Source organism: Corvus kubaryi, unplaced genomic scaffold (genome assembly GCF_017639235.1).
Source record: "Corvus kubaryi isolate FWS band 111438036 unplaced genomic scaffold, C.kubaryi_AGA036_p1.0 split2-37374, whole genome shotgun sequence".
Classification (NCBI taxonomy): domain Eukaryota; kingdom Metazoa; phylum Chordata; class Aves; order Passeriformes; family Corvidae; genus Corvus; species Corvus kubaryi.
The window spans coordinates 1,701,681-1,720,823 of NW_024582082.1; the positions used below are offsets into that span (position 1 = coordinate 1,701,681).

General features: G+C 54.1%; 1 protein-coding gene across 1 annotated transcript; it reads left to right on the forward strand.

The window, feature by feature from the left end:
• Positions 1-768: 768 nt before the first annotated feature.
• LOC121658089 (LON peptidase N-terminal domain and RING finger protein 1-like) lies at positions 769-18,368 on the forward strand. The gene is made up of 13 exons (XM_042014528.1): positions 769-800; positions 4,348-5,213; positions 8,942-9,060; positions 9,481-9,603; positions 9,818-9,946; positions 10,601-10,736; positions 11,509-11,602; positions 12,742-12,856; positions 13,491-13,612; positions 14,003-14,161; positions 14,626-14,788; positions 14,869-15,015; positions 16,133-18,368. Exons 1-13 carry the CDS (start codon positions 769-771, stop codon positions 16,328-16,330), a joined length of 2,403 nt encoding a protein of 800 aa, XP_041870462.1. The 3' UTR covers positions 16,331-18,368.
• Positions 18,369-19,143: the final 775 nt, after the last annotated feature.

The window sequence follows — 19,143 nt, forward strand, 5'->3', positions numbered from 1 at the left end:
ATGACTGGCTTACCCAAACATGATTCACCTGCTGTTCAAAGTGCAGCAGAGGTGGAGGCAAGCCAGCCTGTGGAACAAAAAGGCACAGACAGAAATATTTGTCTGCTCCTCGAGCAGAAAGCTCTGCCCAGGCCACCACTGCTGTGAGCAGGCCAGGAGCCCACAGGCAGCTATTTATAACTGTGGTAGAGACACAGGGCTGCTCATCCTGCCTGAAATCCAGCCCAGGGCATGTTTAGGGCTTCATTCTGTCTGGCTGAGGGGAAGGGGAACTGCAGGAGCCCTCTGCATTTCTCCCTGAGACTTCAAGGTGCTTCATTCTCCACACGGTCAGACATGGCTCTTAGATGGAATTTGAGCCCCTGGCTTTGCAAGAGCTCTTCTGTCCTCAGCAAGGACACTGAGTTATCACCAGTGGGGGTGGAGATGCTGGAGCTGAAGGAATAAAGACCAGGGCAGAGGATGAGGGAGTCAGACCCTGGATCTGGCCTGACAGCACCGAGGCATCCCTGCAGAGAGGCTCTGCCATCTGCAGAGCCCACCTGCTGCCGCTTGCAGCCTCCTCTGGCAAAGCGAAAAGGCAGCGCTGGGTGCCCGCCAGCCCTGCTGGCATCTCTGTCAGGTGGGTGGGAGCTACACAGGAAGAGTGGAAAAAGGAAGAAATGAGGGAGGCAGCACGTACTCGCTTCTTGCTGGGGCAAGGAGCCAAGGCCACAGGAGCTGGTGAGTGAACGGTGCAGGGCAGCTGGAGAGTCCCCAGCCGCAGTGATGGGCCACCACGGCGCCATTCCCGGCCACAGGTGAGGCACATGGACACACAGCGGTTTGTGAAGTTGGCAACTTCTGTCTGACCCTGTAGAAAAGACTGATTACAAATCTGCTCTCCCCCTCCAGAAGATTAAGTGGGTGATGTGACCTCCATGTCTGGCCCACTGGGATGCAGCTCCCTCTGGACACCAATCTCCTTGGAAGTGGTGGACCTTGCTGCAATGTAAAGCTGTCATCAGAGAGCTGGCTTGTTATGACTTTTCCTCCTTTAATCACTTTGTTATGTTATCCATGGGTTTAGGTGGTGCTGAACAAGCCGTGCTGACTTTGGGCTCCTCCTTGGGATCTCCTGTAGATGGAGGATCTTCAGCTTCAATTGAAGTACCAATGAAACAATTGCAAAGCATCAAGGCAAGCTTATAGCACCCTGCACCACAGCCCATGGTCTTGCCACCCATCCTAGGGCTTCCCCTGGGATAATGGGGACAGTCCTGATCTTTGTGTTCTTTTCTCAGTGGGATGTGGTTTGTACATGACTGCCCATGCTGTGAAAAAAGACATCCCCATCCATTTCATGTGGGCCTTGCTTCCAGGACTGAGCGATAATGTTCTGCCAACCTCTTTGCCAAGATGTTTGGCTCAAGAGACTAAAATGAGCCAAATACGGATCTGGGCTCTCTCAGTGTGACTCTCCAGTTTCCAGAAGTTCAGGCATAAGCCTAGTTACATGAACAACGAGATAATGACTTTGCAGCTCTCTGTCCCACCAATCCATGTGAAAGTCAACTCATTTCTCTAGGAATGAGGCTGCCTCAGGCAAAGCCTGTATGAGTCAGAAGGAAAAAATATTAAATTTTTCTTAATTCCCCGATCCTGTTTACATCTGATCCTCCGTACTGAGAGTCAGGACCTCTCTGAGCTCTCAAGCAGCAGAGTTTCAGGACTTGGGAACAATACCATGTAATTTATATGATTGCTTCCTGCCCAATGCCTGGTCAGCACAGTGCAGAACTTGAATCCCAAACCTCATGGAGCAGTGTGGTAATCTGCCTGCCTCTGCCAAGAGAAAACCAGGCCTGGAGCAGCTCCCCTAACTGCACACAGAGACCTGAGAGCAAAGGTGCTGGTTACAAAAGATGAGCTGAGGACAAAGAGTCTCCCACACCACCTGCTTCCACTTCCTTTTGCTCCACTTCCCAGGACTGGCTTTGAATCACGTGTGGCAGTTGGGGAAACATGGTGGTTGAATAACATCCTGGATCTAGAAATACTATGATGTAAAGAAAGCAAAAATTCCAGGAAGCTGATGTGTTTGTTGACCGGCTTGGGCAGGGGGGGAAGGAGGGATGATGCAAATAACTCGCTTGCATGTTATATGCACGTACTGAGGTGTAAAAATAATTCCTCAGGCCAACTCTCAAGGCTTGCAGACAGCCAGGATCCAGGTGCAGCACTGCTGGGGCACAAGTGTGTCTGCACAGGTGCTGAGGCTGGAGTTGGCTTTGGTTCTTCGCCTGATCACCCAGCAGGCTGCCTGGCCCCTGGACATGGCACTGTGAGCCCCGAGTGGCCCTTGCTGATAGCAACACTCCCCCTCCTCGGCTGGGATGCTGACACTTTGCCTGCCTCCTTCTGTGGATTTAGAAATGGGAGAACTTGTTTCACCTCTGTGCAACAGGACTTTCAGGTCTGATGGTGCTGGAGGAAGCTGGTGGGTAGAGCAGGGATAGCAGTGTGGAAAAGGGGTCATGACATTCAGGGTGCGTATTCCTGTTTACAAGTGCTTGGTGCCTTTGAAGACACCCTAAGGAGCATGCAGGCCTCCTCTCTGAACAAAAAAAGGCAACACTGGGAAGGTGCTGTCACCTCAGAGCTACTCCTTAAACCCTAACGTGTCAAAAACAAGTGTCAATGTTTGCAAGAAATATTTATGCACTAAAAATGAGCAAACACAGCTGGGGAGAAATCCCTGATCCCCATGCTGGGCTGTCAACAGTCTGGACCACATTAATGAGGCTGTGCTGGAGTCGAAGCACAAGCGGACATGTGGCTGGGAGCCAGAGGAGGAGCTGCAGCAACACCTGGAGCTCCTCACCCAGCACTGACCCTGGGCTATTTCCCACCTCTAAACTGAAAAAAAAAAAAAAGCGCTATTGTGCTTTGCAAGTAGTTCCTACACACAGTGCGATCTGTCCTGTGTTATGAAACACGTGAAGTTCTCATCTGGCCAGCAGAATGGTTAGCATTAAGCATTTAAAGCTTTTTTTTTTTCTTTTACAGTTATGTACTGAGTCAGCACAAACACGGCAGTGACAAGAGAAAGCATTTGGAGTTCTGAACCAGCTCAGCTCTGGATGGATTGAAGAAAACAAAATGTTCTTGCACACTGGTGCGAATGAAGCCTGGTTTGCGATGGCCTCACGTTTCATGGTTGATTGATTTTAAACTGTATTATGCAAAGGCAGCAGCACGTCTGCTCTGCTTGTGAGGCGCTGTAGAGCCCACACATGGTTGTGGAGTGAATCAGGAGGTGAGGGAAAGAATGAGGCAGGTCCCAGGCAAACAGCCCGGTGTCTCCCAGAGGAACTGGCTGGGGTGGTGAAACATGCTGCACTCCCCACCTGACAGCAGCTGTCCCTGGCAAAGGGTTGCTGCTCCCAGGCTGAGCCACACAAACAGGTTATTGTGCACTTTGCTGCATTGTTGGCTGTGGTGGCTAAAATCACCCTCATTTCATGGCACAGGAGCCAGGAACGTGCCCTTCTTGAGGGGTAATCTGGACGCAAAACTGGTGAGGCCTCCTTGATGGCAATCTTTTTTTTTCAGTGAATAGCCAGGTTTTGCTGGAAAAATGAGCCATGATGAGAACTAAACCATGAAAGGAGAGCATCTGGTTTGATTGAGCGTAATCCACCTGAGAAATGCCCATGGGAGAACTGCTGAGGGAAGTGATGTGCAAGGTCCTTGGGAGTCGGGGAGAGAGAACCAAAGACTGACCCTGCAGATGGGGACGTGGAACATGTCCACTGCTGGGCAGAGTCCCAGACAGACTCCAGTGCTCCCAGGGTGACCGCTGTCCCTAATGCCATGCTCAGCTTTCCAGGGCAGTGTTACCAAATGTCATCCGAGCTTTCTCCAGTCTGGAGGGATCACTTAAAAAGATAACGGAGAAAGCAATGAAGCCTATCAAGCCCACATAAAATGCTTAGTTGTTGAGCTTTTAAAACTACTCATGAGCTGTTTCATGTAATTGCGATACATTAGGAAACAAAACCTGCTCTACAGCCCAAACCTCTGCCAGCCACTCCCTCAGCGGGGCACAGGTTTCACCTGCACTGACATCCTGCTGCTGATCTCCCTCCCTGCGCAGCTCTTCCACTGTGTGCGTGGGTTTGGATTGTTTTTGGGGACACACAAATGAGCCCTTGGGGAATGTGCATCATCCTTATATAAAGTCTGATCTACTAAGCTCCAGAGTTGCCAGCTTTCAGCTGTTTTTCTCGGCACCTGCTACGCAAGAGCTGCTGACCTTTTTGTTGTATGACTCTGTGGTGAGGGAATGCATCTCCCTTGCAACAGGTTCAGCGTGCCCCAGACCGCCTGGGACCCCGTGCCCAGCTGGCGCAGAGCTCTCCTCCGCCCGGCGCACGGCTTCAGCCCGCGCGTCCGACTCGTACCCCGCACCCTGGCTGCTCGGAGCCCGCCAGCATCCCTGCCTCCCGGCTCCGAAGCACCCCCCCCTCCCCCGTGGCCCGGCTCGGGGCGGTCGGCACCCACCTGCACACCAACCCCCAGCCGGGGCCGCCCCCCGCCCTCCGCGGCGCCCCCGGTACCGCGGGCTCCGTTACGAAACGCGGCCGGGGCGGGGCGGCGCGGGCGGCGGCGGCCAATGGCGGCCCGGGGAGCCCCGCCACCGGCGCCGGCCCGGGGTCCCTCCGGCGGGACGGGGCGGGCCAGGAGCCGCAGCTTCCGCCGGGCCGGCCGGGGCGGGAGCGCTGCGGAGCGCAGTCTGAGCGGCGGCCGGGGCGTGCGGGCACCGCCGGCTTTAGGGACAGCTCCCCCGACCGCTGCCATGAGCGGCCCCTCCAGCCCGAGCTCCCCGCCGCCCGGGGAGAGCCCTTCCAGGCGGCCCCTCGGGCTGGACCTGCTGCGCTGCCCCTGCTGCCGCCTGCTCCTCTGGGAGCCGGTGACCGCGTCCTGCGGCCACTCCTTCTGCAAGCCGTGCCTCGGCGCGGCCGGGCTGTCCCGCTGCCCGCTGTGCCAGGAGCGGCTGGAGCTGCTGGGCGTGGGGGCGGCCAGGTGCAGCGTGGTGCTGTGCGGGATCCTGGAGCGATGCGTGCAGCGGCAGCGGCGGCTGGCCGGGCTGGCGGAGCGCGTCCGCGACCGCCTCGCCCGCGGGGACGCGCGGGAGGCGCTGAGGATGGCGCAGAGAGGGGTCGAGCTGGGTAAGGACCACCGGGCTCAGGGGCTGGGAGTGCGGATGGTGGGGTGCGGGGTGCGAGGGGCCAGCCCAGCAGCAGAGACGGGGAGGCACGGGCTGGGCTGTTGCAGCAGGTGGATACCAATGTGGGTACCAATGTAGGTCACCGTGTCCCAGCAGCTCAGTGCACTCCAAGCCTGCACGGTCCAGAGCTGGAAGACGTGGGAAGCTGGAAGTGTTGTAAGGGAGGGCTGGTGTGGATGGGGATGGGAAGGGGGAACGCAGCTGCTGGGCATTTCTTCCATATCCGTGGATGTCCCGGGGTGCTGGGAGCGGTGGGCTGTCAGGCAAACCGCGCTGCTCATCCCCGGCCAGGCCCGCTGCCTGTGTCCCATCGGCCACGTGCCTCTGGAGAGGGAAGTGCAGCAGATACTCACATCTTGCAGCCCGGCAATATTTCAGGGTCAGAGGAAGAGCTCTGCCCAGGGGGGTGGCCATTATGTTAAGTGGTTGGGACTTGTCCAGTCCGGGATGGACACGTCCTCTCCCCCCAAAGCCTGGCGAGGACACAACCTTGGCGGAGCTGCTGTGCCAGCCCCATCGTGCCGGTCAGCCCCCAGCCCGGCCCCTTCTGCAGCCGGCTCTGGCGAGACATTTGGCTGCAGGGCCAGGATCGGGCCCGAGGGGTGGGGTTTGATCTGCTTCAATGTGTGGCTGTAAGTGGATTTCTTGGAAAGTTAATACTTAAATAAAAGGGGTTATACAATATGTCTGGAGCAGGGGGTTGGGGCGACGGAGGCAGAATTTCCTTTCTCCACGTCGTTTCTATGACAGCACTGAGCTCCCCTCCCGCAGCGCAGGCTCTTATTCATCGCCTGCTGCGAGACAAGTGCCAGAGGTTCAGGGTAAGCCTGGAAACGAAGGGCTGAGCGGACCGGTCGATCCTGGTGTTGGCAGCAGAAAACAGGTTCTTTTATGCAACCTCCAGAGGCATCCATCTCTCGCTGCACACCCTCCTTCAGAGCAAAGGCACATGTACACTTCTCTAGTACTTATTTTCCAGGCTTTTGCCTGATCGGGGTGTACAATCACACATTTCTTTAAAAATCCCTTGTGAGTATAAAGAGGAAGCATTGCAAACTCTGTCCTCACTCTTCCCTGCACGTCTGTTCCCCGAAAGACAGGAAAGTCTGGCTGAGGGCGACAAGGAAATTGCAGTCACAGCCTCAGCTCCAGTGAACCCGTGCTTGCTGCCAGGGGCTGCCAGGCTCAGCCACGTGGGTGGTGCTTTCAGGATGCGTTTTCCAGCTCCTGCAGCCTGCAGCCAGCTTTCGGCTGCACAACTTTTTACGGGCTGCCTTTCACTTTGAAACAGAACCACTGATAAATGTTAGACCCTCGGGAATATTTTATTTGTGGTGTGATAGGGCCGGTTTGCAGTGCCCTGCTCAGCCCAGCCTGTAGCCCAGCTCGCTTTGCTTGGGTGGAAGTAAACTGTCAACTTTTTATCTTCATGTTTTCTGAGTGAACAACAGAGAAATGCAGTGTAACATGTAGCACAGGAGGCCCTCTGACATGCCTGGAGCATGGAGGCTGGCGAGTCTGTGAGGCTGCCAGCTGGCTGATGGCCCTGGTGTGTAATGATATCATAGATCAAAAATAGCTGTAGCAGCAGAGAAATGCAGGATTCCTTGCCCTGTTTTACACATCTGGAATGGGGTTTTTTTTGCCAAATCAGTCGTTCTATTGCTGGGCTGTGCAAATGTTTGAATGGGTTTGCCCACATGGAAAATAAACATCTGGACTTTGTACCTATTTGTTCATCCTTACCCGTCCTCAGGGGCTGGGATATTTCACCTCTGGATGGGTGCTTGTGGGATGGGGTACTGAGCAGCAAGTTCCTATGTTTCCTGACTCGAGCCCTAGGGTCTTGGCTAATATTATAAAGGAAAACAAGCTGCCAGGGACCAGGTGTTGCTCTGCTGCACAGCTCAGCATGGCCAGTGGAGAAGTGGTTCAGGAGTGGCTGTGCCTGGCTCTGCTGCTCTCTGGGTTAGGGTGACACCAGGTAGGGAGCAAAGTCTCCCTATGCTCCATGCTGGGCACGGGGACAAGGAAGCAATAGCCATGGCAGAGTTTCCTCCTCTGTGATAAGCAGTGGTGTGTGCCTGGGCAGGGTGACAGCAGGGGCAGGCAGGGAAAGGGGCAGATGCTTCCTGCACCCGGCTGTCATGGAGCTGCCAGTCCCGACCTGCAGCTTGCTGGCAGAGCTGCGTCAGCACCGTGTTTGAACTGGGCCAGGAGGAAATGCTGCTGGGCTTGGAAGTGCAGGAGACATCACTAACAGTGATGTTTCCTGATGATTGTTGATCAGCTGCCAGCCAGGCCCATGGACTCAGCTTGCCCCTGAGAGAGCTCCTGGCCCTTCAGCAAGGCGATGTTGCCCACACCACATTTGCCACAAGCAAATGCAGCAGCAGTGCCTGCAAATGGTGCCTTATTTATGATACAGGGCTGGCCTCAGTGCCAGCATCCTGCAGGGCCACCAGAAGTTACCTGTGCTGGACCTACCATCATCCCCCCGGGAACTGGGAGCCAGTGGGGGGACCAGCCTGACACTGGAGGCCTCCCCAAATGGACCAGAGAGCAACAAGTCTCCAACCCCAACCCTCAGCAGCTTTGAGCCGATGCTCAGAGCTGGAGGGATGCAGGACTGGAGGCACAGACCTGTTACCTGAGCTGGAAAAGCAGCACTGCACTGGATGTAGGTCACCTCCATGAGCTGTGATGTAACGGGGTGGGTCTGGGCATCTCTGCTTTTCAAACCCACAAACATTGCCACACCTGGTTACTCCATGAGTGTGGGCTCTTGGGGTGCTGCTTCCTCGCTTTCCCTGAAATCCCCCAACCCAATTCTGCCACTGGCAGTGCTGATAGGAAGGAAGGTCTTTATGTGGTTTTCTGAGGCAGGAAAGAAGAAGATATCGCTGCCAGTTATTTAGAAAAGGGCAGGAGCATGTAATGCTTGGTGTCATGACTAGCAGTGGCTGTGGGACCTGTGCTCCCAGCCCCCTGACATCCCATCAGTGACATCTCACTGACAAGGAACTGGATGCTCAGTTCTCTGCCTCTGTTTTGGGAAATCTCAGCCTTTCTCATACTTGGAAACCCCAAGTCAAGGGGTCAACCCCAAGCCGAAGGTCCTGTGGTGCAGACAGATTCTTACACTCCCCTGGCTTCTCATCTGCCCCAGGAGAGCAGTGACAGCCAGGTAGGTCTTGGAATTAAGGTATCCAGCACTGCAGTCTTGTTTGGTAACATGTTATTGTGACTCTGCTAGGTGAGTCACATCGCAGAGCCTCCTGTGGCCACAGCCCTGTAGGGACTACGTGTATGGTAGAGCTTTCATGCTGCATCCCAAAAAGATGGATGAAAGCCCAGATCCCAGCATGGCTGAGCCCTGAGGCAATGGTGGGGCCTCTTGGCTGAGAGTGTTTGGGGAAGATGGAGGAAAAAACAAAGGGAAGAGCCTCAAAGAGTTTCAAACTGGGTATTTAGGGGAAATAATTTCCTTGCAGAAACTTACAGGACCTGTGACTCCTGAGGAAGAGCACTGCAGGACCAGGCTGTGCTCAGCGTGAGGCAATGGCACAGGGACTGACTGTCCCACTGTGGTGGCTTCTCCCCAGCCTCACCCAGCCCCACTGCCTCACCATGGGCTCATCACACGAGTGACCACATTTCTCTTTCCAGCCCTGGACTGCAGCTCCCTGCGGCTGTGCCGGGCAGAGGCGTTCGTGGCACTGGGGCAGTATCCTCAGGCACTGGAGGACCTGGATGCTGTGTGCAGGGCTGAGCCTGGAGACCACCAGGTGAGTGAAGGCCACATCCACTGGAGCCAAGTATTATTGTACAGGAGCAGTTCCCCCCTCCTGAATTCTCCAAGCCAGTGGATTTATCCTGCTCAGAAATGCACTTGACAGACCCATTTTAGGTTGCTAACCCAGCTGGCAGGTGCTGTGTTGCTCTCACAGGAGAGGTCTGGCACCGTGTCCTTCCTTCCCTCCTTCTCCAGCTCTCGCTAGGCTTGGCTTTTACAACTGCTGCACTTTGGAGAGTCCTGGGTTTTTTTAGCCAAGTCTGAGCAGGGGATCAGTGACATATCCGGGTGCTTTGGTTTGGGATGGGAGCAGGCAGGAGGGACATTCCCCCAGGGCTTGTATAGGAGCTGAAGGGGCACACGCTCAGCTGGTCACCGTCTTATAGTCACCACAGGTTTTTCTGCTCTGCAGGCCTTCTTCAGGAAAGGGAAGGTGCTTCTGGAGATGGGACAGAGAGCTGAAGCCCTGCTGGCCTGGGAGCACTGCTTGACACTCAGTCCCCATTTCCAGCCGGCTCGGAGAGAGATGGAGAAGGTGTGTGGGCTCTGCCATGGTGGGTTCCTGGGCTCTCACATCACACAGGGAGATGTCCTTGTCCTCTGAAGGACTCAACAGAGTGCTCAGTCAGCACAGACACCTCCTGCAGTGAGCAGAAGGGTGCTTTGGGGAAAAAGAGGGAGCCTGGCAGCCCTCCCACCTCCCTGCTTTTTCCTCCTAGCATCCCCCAACCCTTGCTTTGTCCATGCAGATCCTCGGGGAAGCCAATGCTCCTCAGCCACACACGGCTGCTGCACACCTGGGTGATGCTCACCTGAGCTCAGCTGGTTCCCAGGTCGGTGGAGGGAGCACAGCACTCCCATCTTCCACACAAACTCAGGTAAGAGCCTGCAATATCTGAGTCTGCAAGGAGACTTAATGCCCCTCTGGGACATCCCACTTGTCCAGTGACAGGAAAGGAGGTGTGATATGGGGAGATTGTGCAGGACATGTAGCCATGTTTACCTGGTGGTGTGCTGGGATGAGAATCTGCAGGTTGTGGAGGGTGGGAGAGCAGGTACTATCGGGGCTGATGCCATGGGGACTCGGGAAATAGAGGAGACTTCCTCTCTCTGTTCATCTCACTACATTCAGGAAGAAAAAAAAGAAAAAAAATGAGTTTCAATTTTTTTCATCTAAAAAACACACTTGAGAATAGTTCAGACCATTAGCAGCTGTTAAGGGCAGCTTGTATTTTTCTCTTTGCTGTCTGTAAACAAACTTAGGAGGTTTGGAGAGAAGAGGGAATTCAGAAAATAGGCTCAGATACATCCAAATAGTAGTTGGTAGGTCTGACCAGAGTGAACCCATGTTTTAACCATGTGATGGGCAGCAATGTTCAGGCCATGCTCCTGCTGTCCTGCAGATGCAAGATGTTAATGTACAGCAGCACACCGGAAAACCTCCTGGTGCTATCAGGCTTGGTGGGACAGATGGGGCTGTGCATTCAGAGGGAGAGGAGGGTTTGGGCTCAATTTCATCTTGCTGTGCCTAGGATCAGGAGAGAGAGCTGGCAGATGGCCGAGGGGGTGCTGGGTCTGAGCACTGCCAGGGTACAGCCACCCCTTCCCAGCCGGGGCGACAGCAAGAACCGGAGACTTCGGCAGAGAGTCAGGGCCAGTGGTTGTTGGGTGAGTGTCATCAAAGGTACCACAGTGTTGTCTCATGTAAAATACATCTTTTAAATCCATTTTGGCACTGAAAACTTGGTGTTTGCACTGTATCCAGCTCAACAAACAAATGTCCCATGGGCACATGATGGGGCAGCTCTGGCCAGGACATTCTCTCCTTGTCATGCACGTGAGGAGGATCCACCTGATCTTCCTGTGTTGAGCTGGTGAGCTTTTGGCTCCAGCTTGGTGACAAGTTCTTGCTAAAGCCAGTCATCACTTGTTCCCTCTGTGGAGTCAGGACAGCCTTTCTTTGTTTCCCATGGGTTTAGATGGGTTTTGGTTTAGAATAAATTTCCATGTGGGGGACAGGACATGCCATGAGCTGGGGAAGCAGCACCTCCATCAGCATTAACTTGCCATCAGTGTCCAGCCAGGTGGCTGCCACATACCTGGGTTTGCATAAAGCAGTGATGGCTCATGGCAGGTCTCCAGAGACTTCCATCCTGGAGCTTCTTGGGCCATCTCACTGCCCAATGCCTCAGTTTCCCTGCCTGAAAAAGGAGATACCACCTTTCTCCACCACATACCATGAGATCCACTGACACTCCAGCTATGGATGAACATGGGTGGGTTAACAGGGGTTTATGTTGCATTTCCTAGTGGTTTTGTTTTTCTTTGACACTTTCAAAGCATTTTGTAGGGCAGTTAGGCCTCAGAACAAGGTCAGAAAGCAAAGATTAATTTTCTATATTGAAATGGGGAGTTGTCTTCTCTTCTCTTTTGCCACTAGATAACAAGGAGGAAACAGCAGCAGCGAAGTGTACCCAGCCATGCCTTGGGGAGTCACTGAGCATCTCTGACTTGGAGTGCTCCCTCTGCATACGGTGAGTTCTCCAGCAGGAGAGCCTTAAGGATGAGGAATTAGCACCTGCTGGGTTTTCTTTACTGGTGTGCATCTTTCTTCACATCTTTGTACAAGCTCAGTCCTGAGTACTGCTGATATGTAGGTTTCAGTAGAGATGAGAGGCGAATGCAGGGGCATGGGACACCCTGCCAGGTGGCAGAAGCTCAGATCACCCTGTCTCAGGGCGCAGCATCACTGCAGCTGTATCCCTTGGGACATAGATGTGGAGGTGGGGATGTTCAGTGGGGTCAAAGACCAAAAGCAGTGGTTGCCCTTTGTACCTGCAGGCTGGGACAGGAAGGTGTTGCCCAGGGAAATTCCATCCATGATGGGGATATTGCAGACCTAGAGAGGAACATTTCTTAGCTCTTTGCCTGGTGCAGGTGGAAAAGGGAACAGGGTAGAGCCTGTGTTTGTCTGCTGGCTCAGGGCTGGGGAGGAGCTGGTGTTGTAGTGCCACAGGGCATGCTGAAAGCAGGCTGTTATTCCTGGTGTGTCCCAGGACGTGGGGGAGTTGTGCAAGCGGCTGCTGGCAGAGAGCTGGGTGGGTGTTGCACTGCCAGACGCGCAAGTCGGTCAAGGTCTCCTGCACGGCAGCTTTTTCCAGGTCTGTGCATGGCATGGGGGAGAGAAATTTAGGCTGCATCTGATCTGAATTATGTGAATTTGGGTGTCTTCTGAAAGCAGAAAACAGTGTTCAGGAGGAGTCAGGGCTTTCCCAAGACCTTAATTTAATTTCTGATCCTGGAGCTACTTGTGGGCAACTCGAGTGCTTGTTGCTGGCTCTGTTCCTGGAGCAGGGGAGGAGGCACTTTCCTGTCACTGCCTGTTGTATTACACACTGCTGTGGGTATCAGGGGAACCACAGCCCTGGCAGGACTAAGGGGTGCCATGTGTGTACTGATGGGGTCCACTGGGATTCCATCGAGACCCAGCAGACATGGGGAGCAGAGCTCAGGCCAGGAACAATTCTCATCTTACATCATTGTGCAAGCCCAGCAGTCTGAGCCCAGCCTTTCTAATTAAAAGACTAATTAAAGTCTGTGTCTGCTGGACTTATCTGTGCTCCTTTCCCTTTGTTGTTCTCTGCAATCCATTGACTGTGATCATCCTTTGCAGGATGTTCTTTGAGCCAGTGACGACGCCCTGTGGTCACACCTTCTGCAAGGAGTGCCTCGAACGCTGCCTGGACCACCGGCCCAACTGCCCCCTCTGCAAACAGAGCCTGAGAGAGGTGAGGGCATGAGTCCCAAGGGATGGAGCCCGAGGGAGAGCTGGGAACCAGCTCCAGCTGCTGGCTGTGTGCCCGGGGCTGAGGTGGGAAGGTGCAGTGCTCTTAAATTAGCAGCTCCCTGGCATGGTGGTGTCAGCTCCACTCACATGGGAATGACCAGACAGTTGATAATTAAGACCAAGAGATTCATTTCCACAAGATGCCACAGTGATTTAGTGAGATTGTAAACAGGAGAAAAGAGAGAGAGAGAGAGAAGCAAATCCTAATTACTTTAAAAAATGTAAATGGATGGGAAACCTGCTAGCCTGGAGATTTGCTTTAATCTTTAATGAAAAGAGATTCGGATGAGACCATCAGGGAAATTAGGTTGTCATACAAGGACTGCATCACTGTCAGAGACAGGACGCTGCGTTGGATGGGCCCTGGCTCTGAGCTGTGTCTGGAGGTCTCGGTGGAGCTGACATCCCATCCTGCTCGATGGCTCAACATCCCCCAATGGGTTTTATCCCTGACTCTCTCTGGTCTAAAATTACCTTCAGTTCCAATAAAAGTGAGCGTGATTCAGAGTCCGGCAGGGCCCCAGGGCTTCCTCCCTGTTCTTCTCCAACCTATTTTTGGGTCTAATTCCTTTTAGTACCTGAAGGCTGGGAGGTACAGCCCCACGGTGCTGCTGCAGGACATCATGCTGGCCACCTTCCCCACACAGCTGGCTGAGCGCCGGGAGCTGCACCAGGCAGAGATGGCAGAGCTCTCCAAGTAAGCAGGGACTGCTCCTGTGTGTGTGTGTGTGCACATGGGGACTTGGAATGCATTCTGAGGGGGCTGTCCACACCCCATACCATTGCTCTGGCTTGGTTCTGCTCAAGTGATGTCTGTCCCACCTCCAAGATGACATTGCAGCAGTGCTGGTGGGCGTGGACATGGCCAGTGGGGCACCTGGGGGTGAGGGACCATCTTTGCAAGGAGCTGTTTTGTGGGCAGAATGTGTCTTTGGTCTCTTGGTGAGCCAAGTGGAAGCTTTAGTGTTGCTCTGCTCACTTCTTGTGGGAAAGGACACACCTGGTTTGGGGGAGCAGCTGATGCAGAGCTGTTGGGATGAGATTTGCTTGGGGAGGCATCACAGTGGTTTCTCCTTCTGTCCCTCAGCCTGACCAAGAACATCCCCATCTTCGTGTGCACGATGTCCTTCCCTGGCATCCCCTGCCCTCTGCACGTCTTCGAGCCTCGGTACCGCCTGATGATCCGGCGGTGCCAGGAGAGTGGCTCCAGGAGGTTCGGCATGTGCATATATGAGAATGGGAAAAGGTGAGCTCCTGGGCAAGCCTCCCCTTGCCCCAGCTGATTTGGCCCTCTCTGCCTCAGCCCCAAATGTCTAAAATACTGAGTAGAAAGATTCCCTATCGGTGGCATCTCGCAGATAAAATCAGCAGGGAGGTGGTGCGTTCCCCACACTGAAGAGTGAAATGGGATCAAGTAATGAGGCCAGCACTGGAGCTGCACATAGCCAGTGGCGGCTGTTAAACACAACATTCTTGGAACAGCTTCTGACTCAGGATGTCTCTGAGCTCCGTGGTTCTCTGGCTGTGACCTCCAGCTCCTCTTAGTGAGCACTGGGAGGAGGCTTGATTGAATATCTGAATTTGCCCCTGCCCAGACAGCTTGTTCCTGGGCCTTTTCCTGCTTTGGAGATGGTACTTTCAGGAGAAGCAGCCCTCTCACCACCCATTACCCCAGCTCAGCCCCTGTTTTCTGTCCCTATGTCCCTGCAGCTTTGCTGACTACGGCTGCATGCTGGAGATCCGTCAGGTGGAGCTGCTGGCGGACGGGAGGTCCTTGGTGGACACCATCGGCCGGCAGCGGTTCCGGGTGCTGAGCCGCGGGCACAGGGATGGCTACCACACTGCTGACATCGAGTACCTGGAGGACAGGAAGGTGAGGGCTGGGCTAAATCCTGGGCTGCAGTGGGACAGAGCCTCCCCATGGACACCTGTGTCCCTCTTGTGTCCGTTCAGGTGTCTGGGGAGGAGCTGCAGGAGCTGCAGTGCCTGCACGAGAGCACCTATCGCCTGGCCCAGCGGTTCTGTGAGCACGGAGACCTCCCCTCCAGGCACATCCTGATGCAGCATGGACCACTGCCCGAGAAGGAAGAGGACATCCAGGTAATGCCCTGAGGGAAGGGATGCACTAAGCAGAGTACCAAGAGAGCCTCTGAAGTGGTGCTGTTCTGCACTAACCACCCTGCTTCCCTACTCGGCTTCCCCCCAGCATTAACAAAACAAACCCAGTTTTTCACCCCTGTTGCAGCATCTCTCATTCATAGAGTTGGTAGGGCTTGTCTTGTAAAACTGCTTGATGTTTCTTTATGGTTTTAAACTGTTCTTGGAAATGGAGCACTGAGTTCTAAAATCTTTCCCAGAGTCTTTTCCTAAATGAGAACTGAGAAACTGAACTGTGTGGGTTTGAAAACACTTTGGGAAAAAGCAACGAAACAAATTGGCAAAGAAGCGAACCCTGCAGCTTGTTGAGTCTGCAGTCTCCTTTCTCACTGTGATCCTTTGAGACAGCCACAGCTGGCCAGAGGTGAGGAGCTAAGAGGACAGGATCCAATTTGCTTGTTATACTGCTCTGACAAATTCAGATTCTGTAGGAAAAAAAATCCCAAAATTTAATTTTCGCTCCTTTAGGAAAGTGTTTCCTCTCTGGATCATTACAAATATACTCTTGCTGGCTTGTCCCAGGCTAAGGCTGTCCTGGCCAGCAGTCATGTTAATGACGTGCTCTGGAATTACAAAACTACTCACCCTTCCTTCAGCTGAATTGAGCTTTTCTCTCATAGTTTGTCTCAGGTTATAAAAAAGCCACTTTACAAAAGCAGTGCCCAACAGCTGTGCCTGCATGGCCTGTACCTCACCTCTTCAAATGATGGCCGGTGTCCCAAAAACATTGACCATGCAGGATTTGGGCCATGTTTACAAAAAGCACCAGCTTAAACAAGGAAATGCACAAGATATTTCATTGTCTCTTTAGTATAGACTTTTTACCAGCTACATCTGCATCTGGAGGCTCCCTGGGGAATGCTTGTCTGGAAATTAAATTAGTTTGTCCAGCAGTTTCGAGCTGGGACAGACAAAAGGCTGTTCAGAGGAGTACCTTGCCCAAAGCTGGCGTTGCTGTCCTGACAAGAGCAACTGTTTCCCATCAGATGCTGCCTGAAGGCCACCCTTGCATTCACCTCGCAGCTCCTGATGTGGGGATCTCTCCCTCTCTCCTCTCCAGGCTTCAGTAGACGGCCCGACGTGGTGCTGGTGGCTCCTCTCCATCCTGCCCCTTGACCCGTCCTACCAGCTGAACCTCCTGTCCTGCACATCGCTGCGCGCCCGCCTGTCGCAGCTGCAGCACATCCTCACGGCCCTGCTGCAGCAGCCCCCGCCCCGCCACCTCCTGCCCGAGCGCAGCCCCCGGGGCCGCGTCTGACCCTGCCCTCCCTCGGGACACACCCTTGGGTTTCTCTGTGTTGCTCCACGGTTTGAGTGTGGTTTGAGCCCCCCCCTCCCCGCCAAAATAGTGACCTCAGCCGTGAGCTGGGCACCCTCTGCCCGGCTGCAGCAACAGCGACACTGTGCCAGCCGGGCCACCTCTGTGAGCTGCTTGGTGCCACTGCTGCCGTGCTGTGCCACCAGAGGGGATACTGGGGTGCAGAGCTGGGTTGTGTCTCCAAAGCCCAAATCACTTGCTGAGTGGCTTCTGCACGGAGGAGGATTCTCCTTAGGACAGAGGACTGAGTGCAGGGATTGCCTCACTTTTGGTTCTTTCACTTTGAAGGACAGCTTAGGGGTTTTATAGATGGTCCTGCCCCCTGCAGCAGATTTAGAGGCTGGGGAGAGGTGGCACTGGGGAAGCAGAGAAGTGCCAGTGGCTTCCCCCATCCTGGGGAGCTGGCTGTGCCACTGCTTACAGCTTTGACTTAGTTTGTATTTGAACAGGAAGAAAGGTTAAATTAAACAGTCTGAAACTCATGGTCCTGCTCCTAACCACCTCCACGGCCACATGGTGAGGAGATGGTTCTCTTTGAATGCTCTCAGGTCAAGACATCCCCTTCCCACTGCTCTGCTCGGTGCTGTGCTGTGTTTGCTTGCCAGGGCACTGCCAGGCACTCTCCTGACTGCCGGCTCCAATGCTGTGAAGTACCGTGGGAGGGGGCAATATGTCAGCTTTGGTGCTTTTCCCCCTACCCAAAGGCTGCTGTTCCCAACCCTGGCTGGGTTCAGGTTACAGGGTCGGACCTGGGGGCTGGGAGGAGCTGATAGCACAAGGGAGTTAACTCAGAAAGTTTTGTTGTGAGACTTTCTGCTCCTTGACTAATGCAATTTTTCCCTGCTCTGTGTTTCTTGTGAACTTTCTGCCTCCTCAGGAGAAAATCAGGATCTGAGCCAAGGCTGGACCCTTGCACTTGGGACCGAGAATAGTTCAGTGTCCCCCAAAAGAGCACAGTGAAGTCAAAGGGATACACATCTCTGGACGGGCAGGGAGGGGGTAGGATCAGTGACTGAGGCCATGAGCCACATGTCAGGGAGTGAGTGCTTGGCTGCTGCTTGTCTCTAGACACAGGGCAAAGACTCTCTTTGGACAGACCAGGCCTCCATGGAAGTCCTGAAGATTTGGGATTTTTGTTTTCATCCATAATTTCAGTGGCTTTGGATTCAATTCTAGGAGTGACAGCCACTCAGTCGTTGGATTAATGTTGCTTCTGGAATTTTATCCCTGCATTTCTCAAAGTTCCCACACCCCCTCAGAGAGCTGTGGGGGAGCAGATCAGTGCAGTGATCCTTACTGCCTGTGTTGCTGGGCTGAGTCTGGGGTGGGGGACTGGGCGTAGCTCCAGAGAGGTCCCTGCTCAGGGTCACCACCTTTCCCTGTCCTTCTGCCTCCCGGAATGAGAAGTCCCTGTCCCTCCTCTTCATCAAAGTGCCTCCCTGGAGCGACAGTCAGGAACTGAGGGCTTGCTCCCCAGGAATCTCTGTGAGCACAGGGCAGCTGAGGACAGCTCGGAGCTGGATTTGCTCCTCTACCTTTGAGCTGTGCTGCTGGCCCAGGAGCACCACGATTCCCAAGGAGCCATATCCCTGGGATGTCAGATTGGCATGGGCTGGGGTAGGTGATGAAGGGATGCTCTGTGGTCCCAGGGCAGGTGGCAGGATGACACTGAAGTTTGGGAAGTGCCTTTCTTTCCCCAGGATCAATGTGGGCTCACCCAGTGACATCACCACCCCAAGCCACTCACCTGCCCCGAGTTGCCATTTCCCCAGGGCTGAGAGGTCTCTGTGGATCTCTCCAGCAAGGGGCTGGCATGGGGGCACGCAGGGAGAAGTGTGGCTCTGCACTGTGTCACACTGGGGAGGAGCCAGGGACCAGAGCTGCGTCTGCCTGGCTGCTTTGGGAAGGGATCTGTGCAACTTGCTCCAGTTTGCTTGGAGCACCTTCGTGGTTTTTATTACTATCTTTGCTCTTGGAATTAAAGACCTTTGTTGTTGTTGTTGTTGTTTTGTTGCTGGTGTTTAACTTTCAGCTGCTTGTTAATAAAAGTGCTTGGGCATCCCCAGGGAGATCTGGGGACACGTGGAGAGGTGACACCCTTCAGACAGCAAGGTAGGGACAGTGACCACGGTCCAGCAAGGGCAGGTGGCAACAAGGGGAAAAAATAAAGTGGTTTTGCTAGCAGAAAACGTGTGAAATAAGGCAGGAAGAATAAGCTCCTGCCTGTCTTTTCAGCTAAAGGCTTTGGGGAAGGATCAAGCAGAGATGCTGAGCAGTGTGGGATGACCCTGGAGGCAATGTCCCCAAATGCTGTGGTGAGCATCTGTCTCTGTCCTGCCTTTGCAACCATGGGCAGAGGGCTGTGAGCTGGGAGTAGGTTAGATTTTGGCAGCTGGTATCAGGGATGAGAGATGATCCAGGGAGATGTGCACAGGCTCTAAAATGAAAGGGTGGTCCTGCATGGAAGGTGATGTCCTGCTGGGACAGCTCTCACCTGTCTCTTGCTCCCAAGTCTCCTCTTTCCTGGGCTTCCCAGAGGTGCCATCCAGAACCAAGGGCAAGAAGGGAAGTGCCCAGCTGTGCTGTGCATCTTTCCTGGGAACATGGAATAGCTGTCACAGAAAAGCAGAGGGCTCAAGAGGTCTGAGATGGTGGATAACCCTAAACAGAGCCCATGTCTCAGAGCAGTGCCCCTGCTATCCCATTAATAACTGCTTCCGTGAGGAATATACCTTGAATTCCTCCCCAGCAAT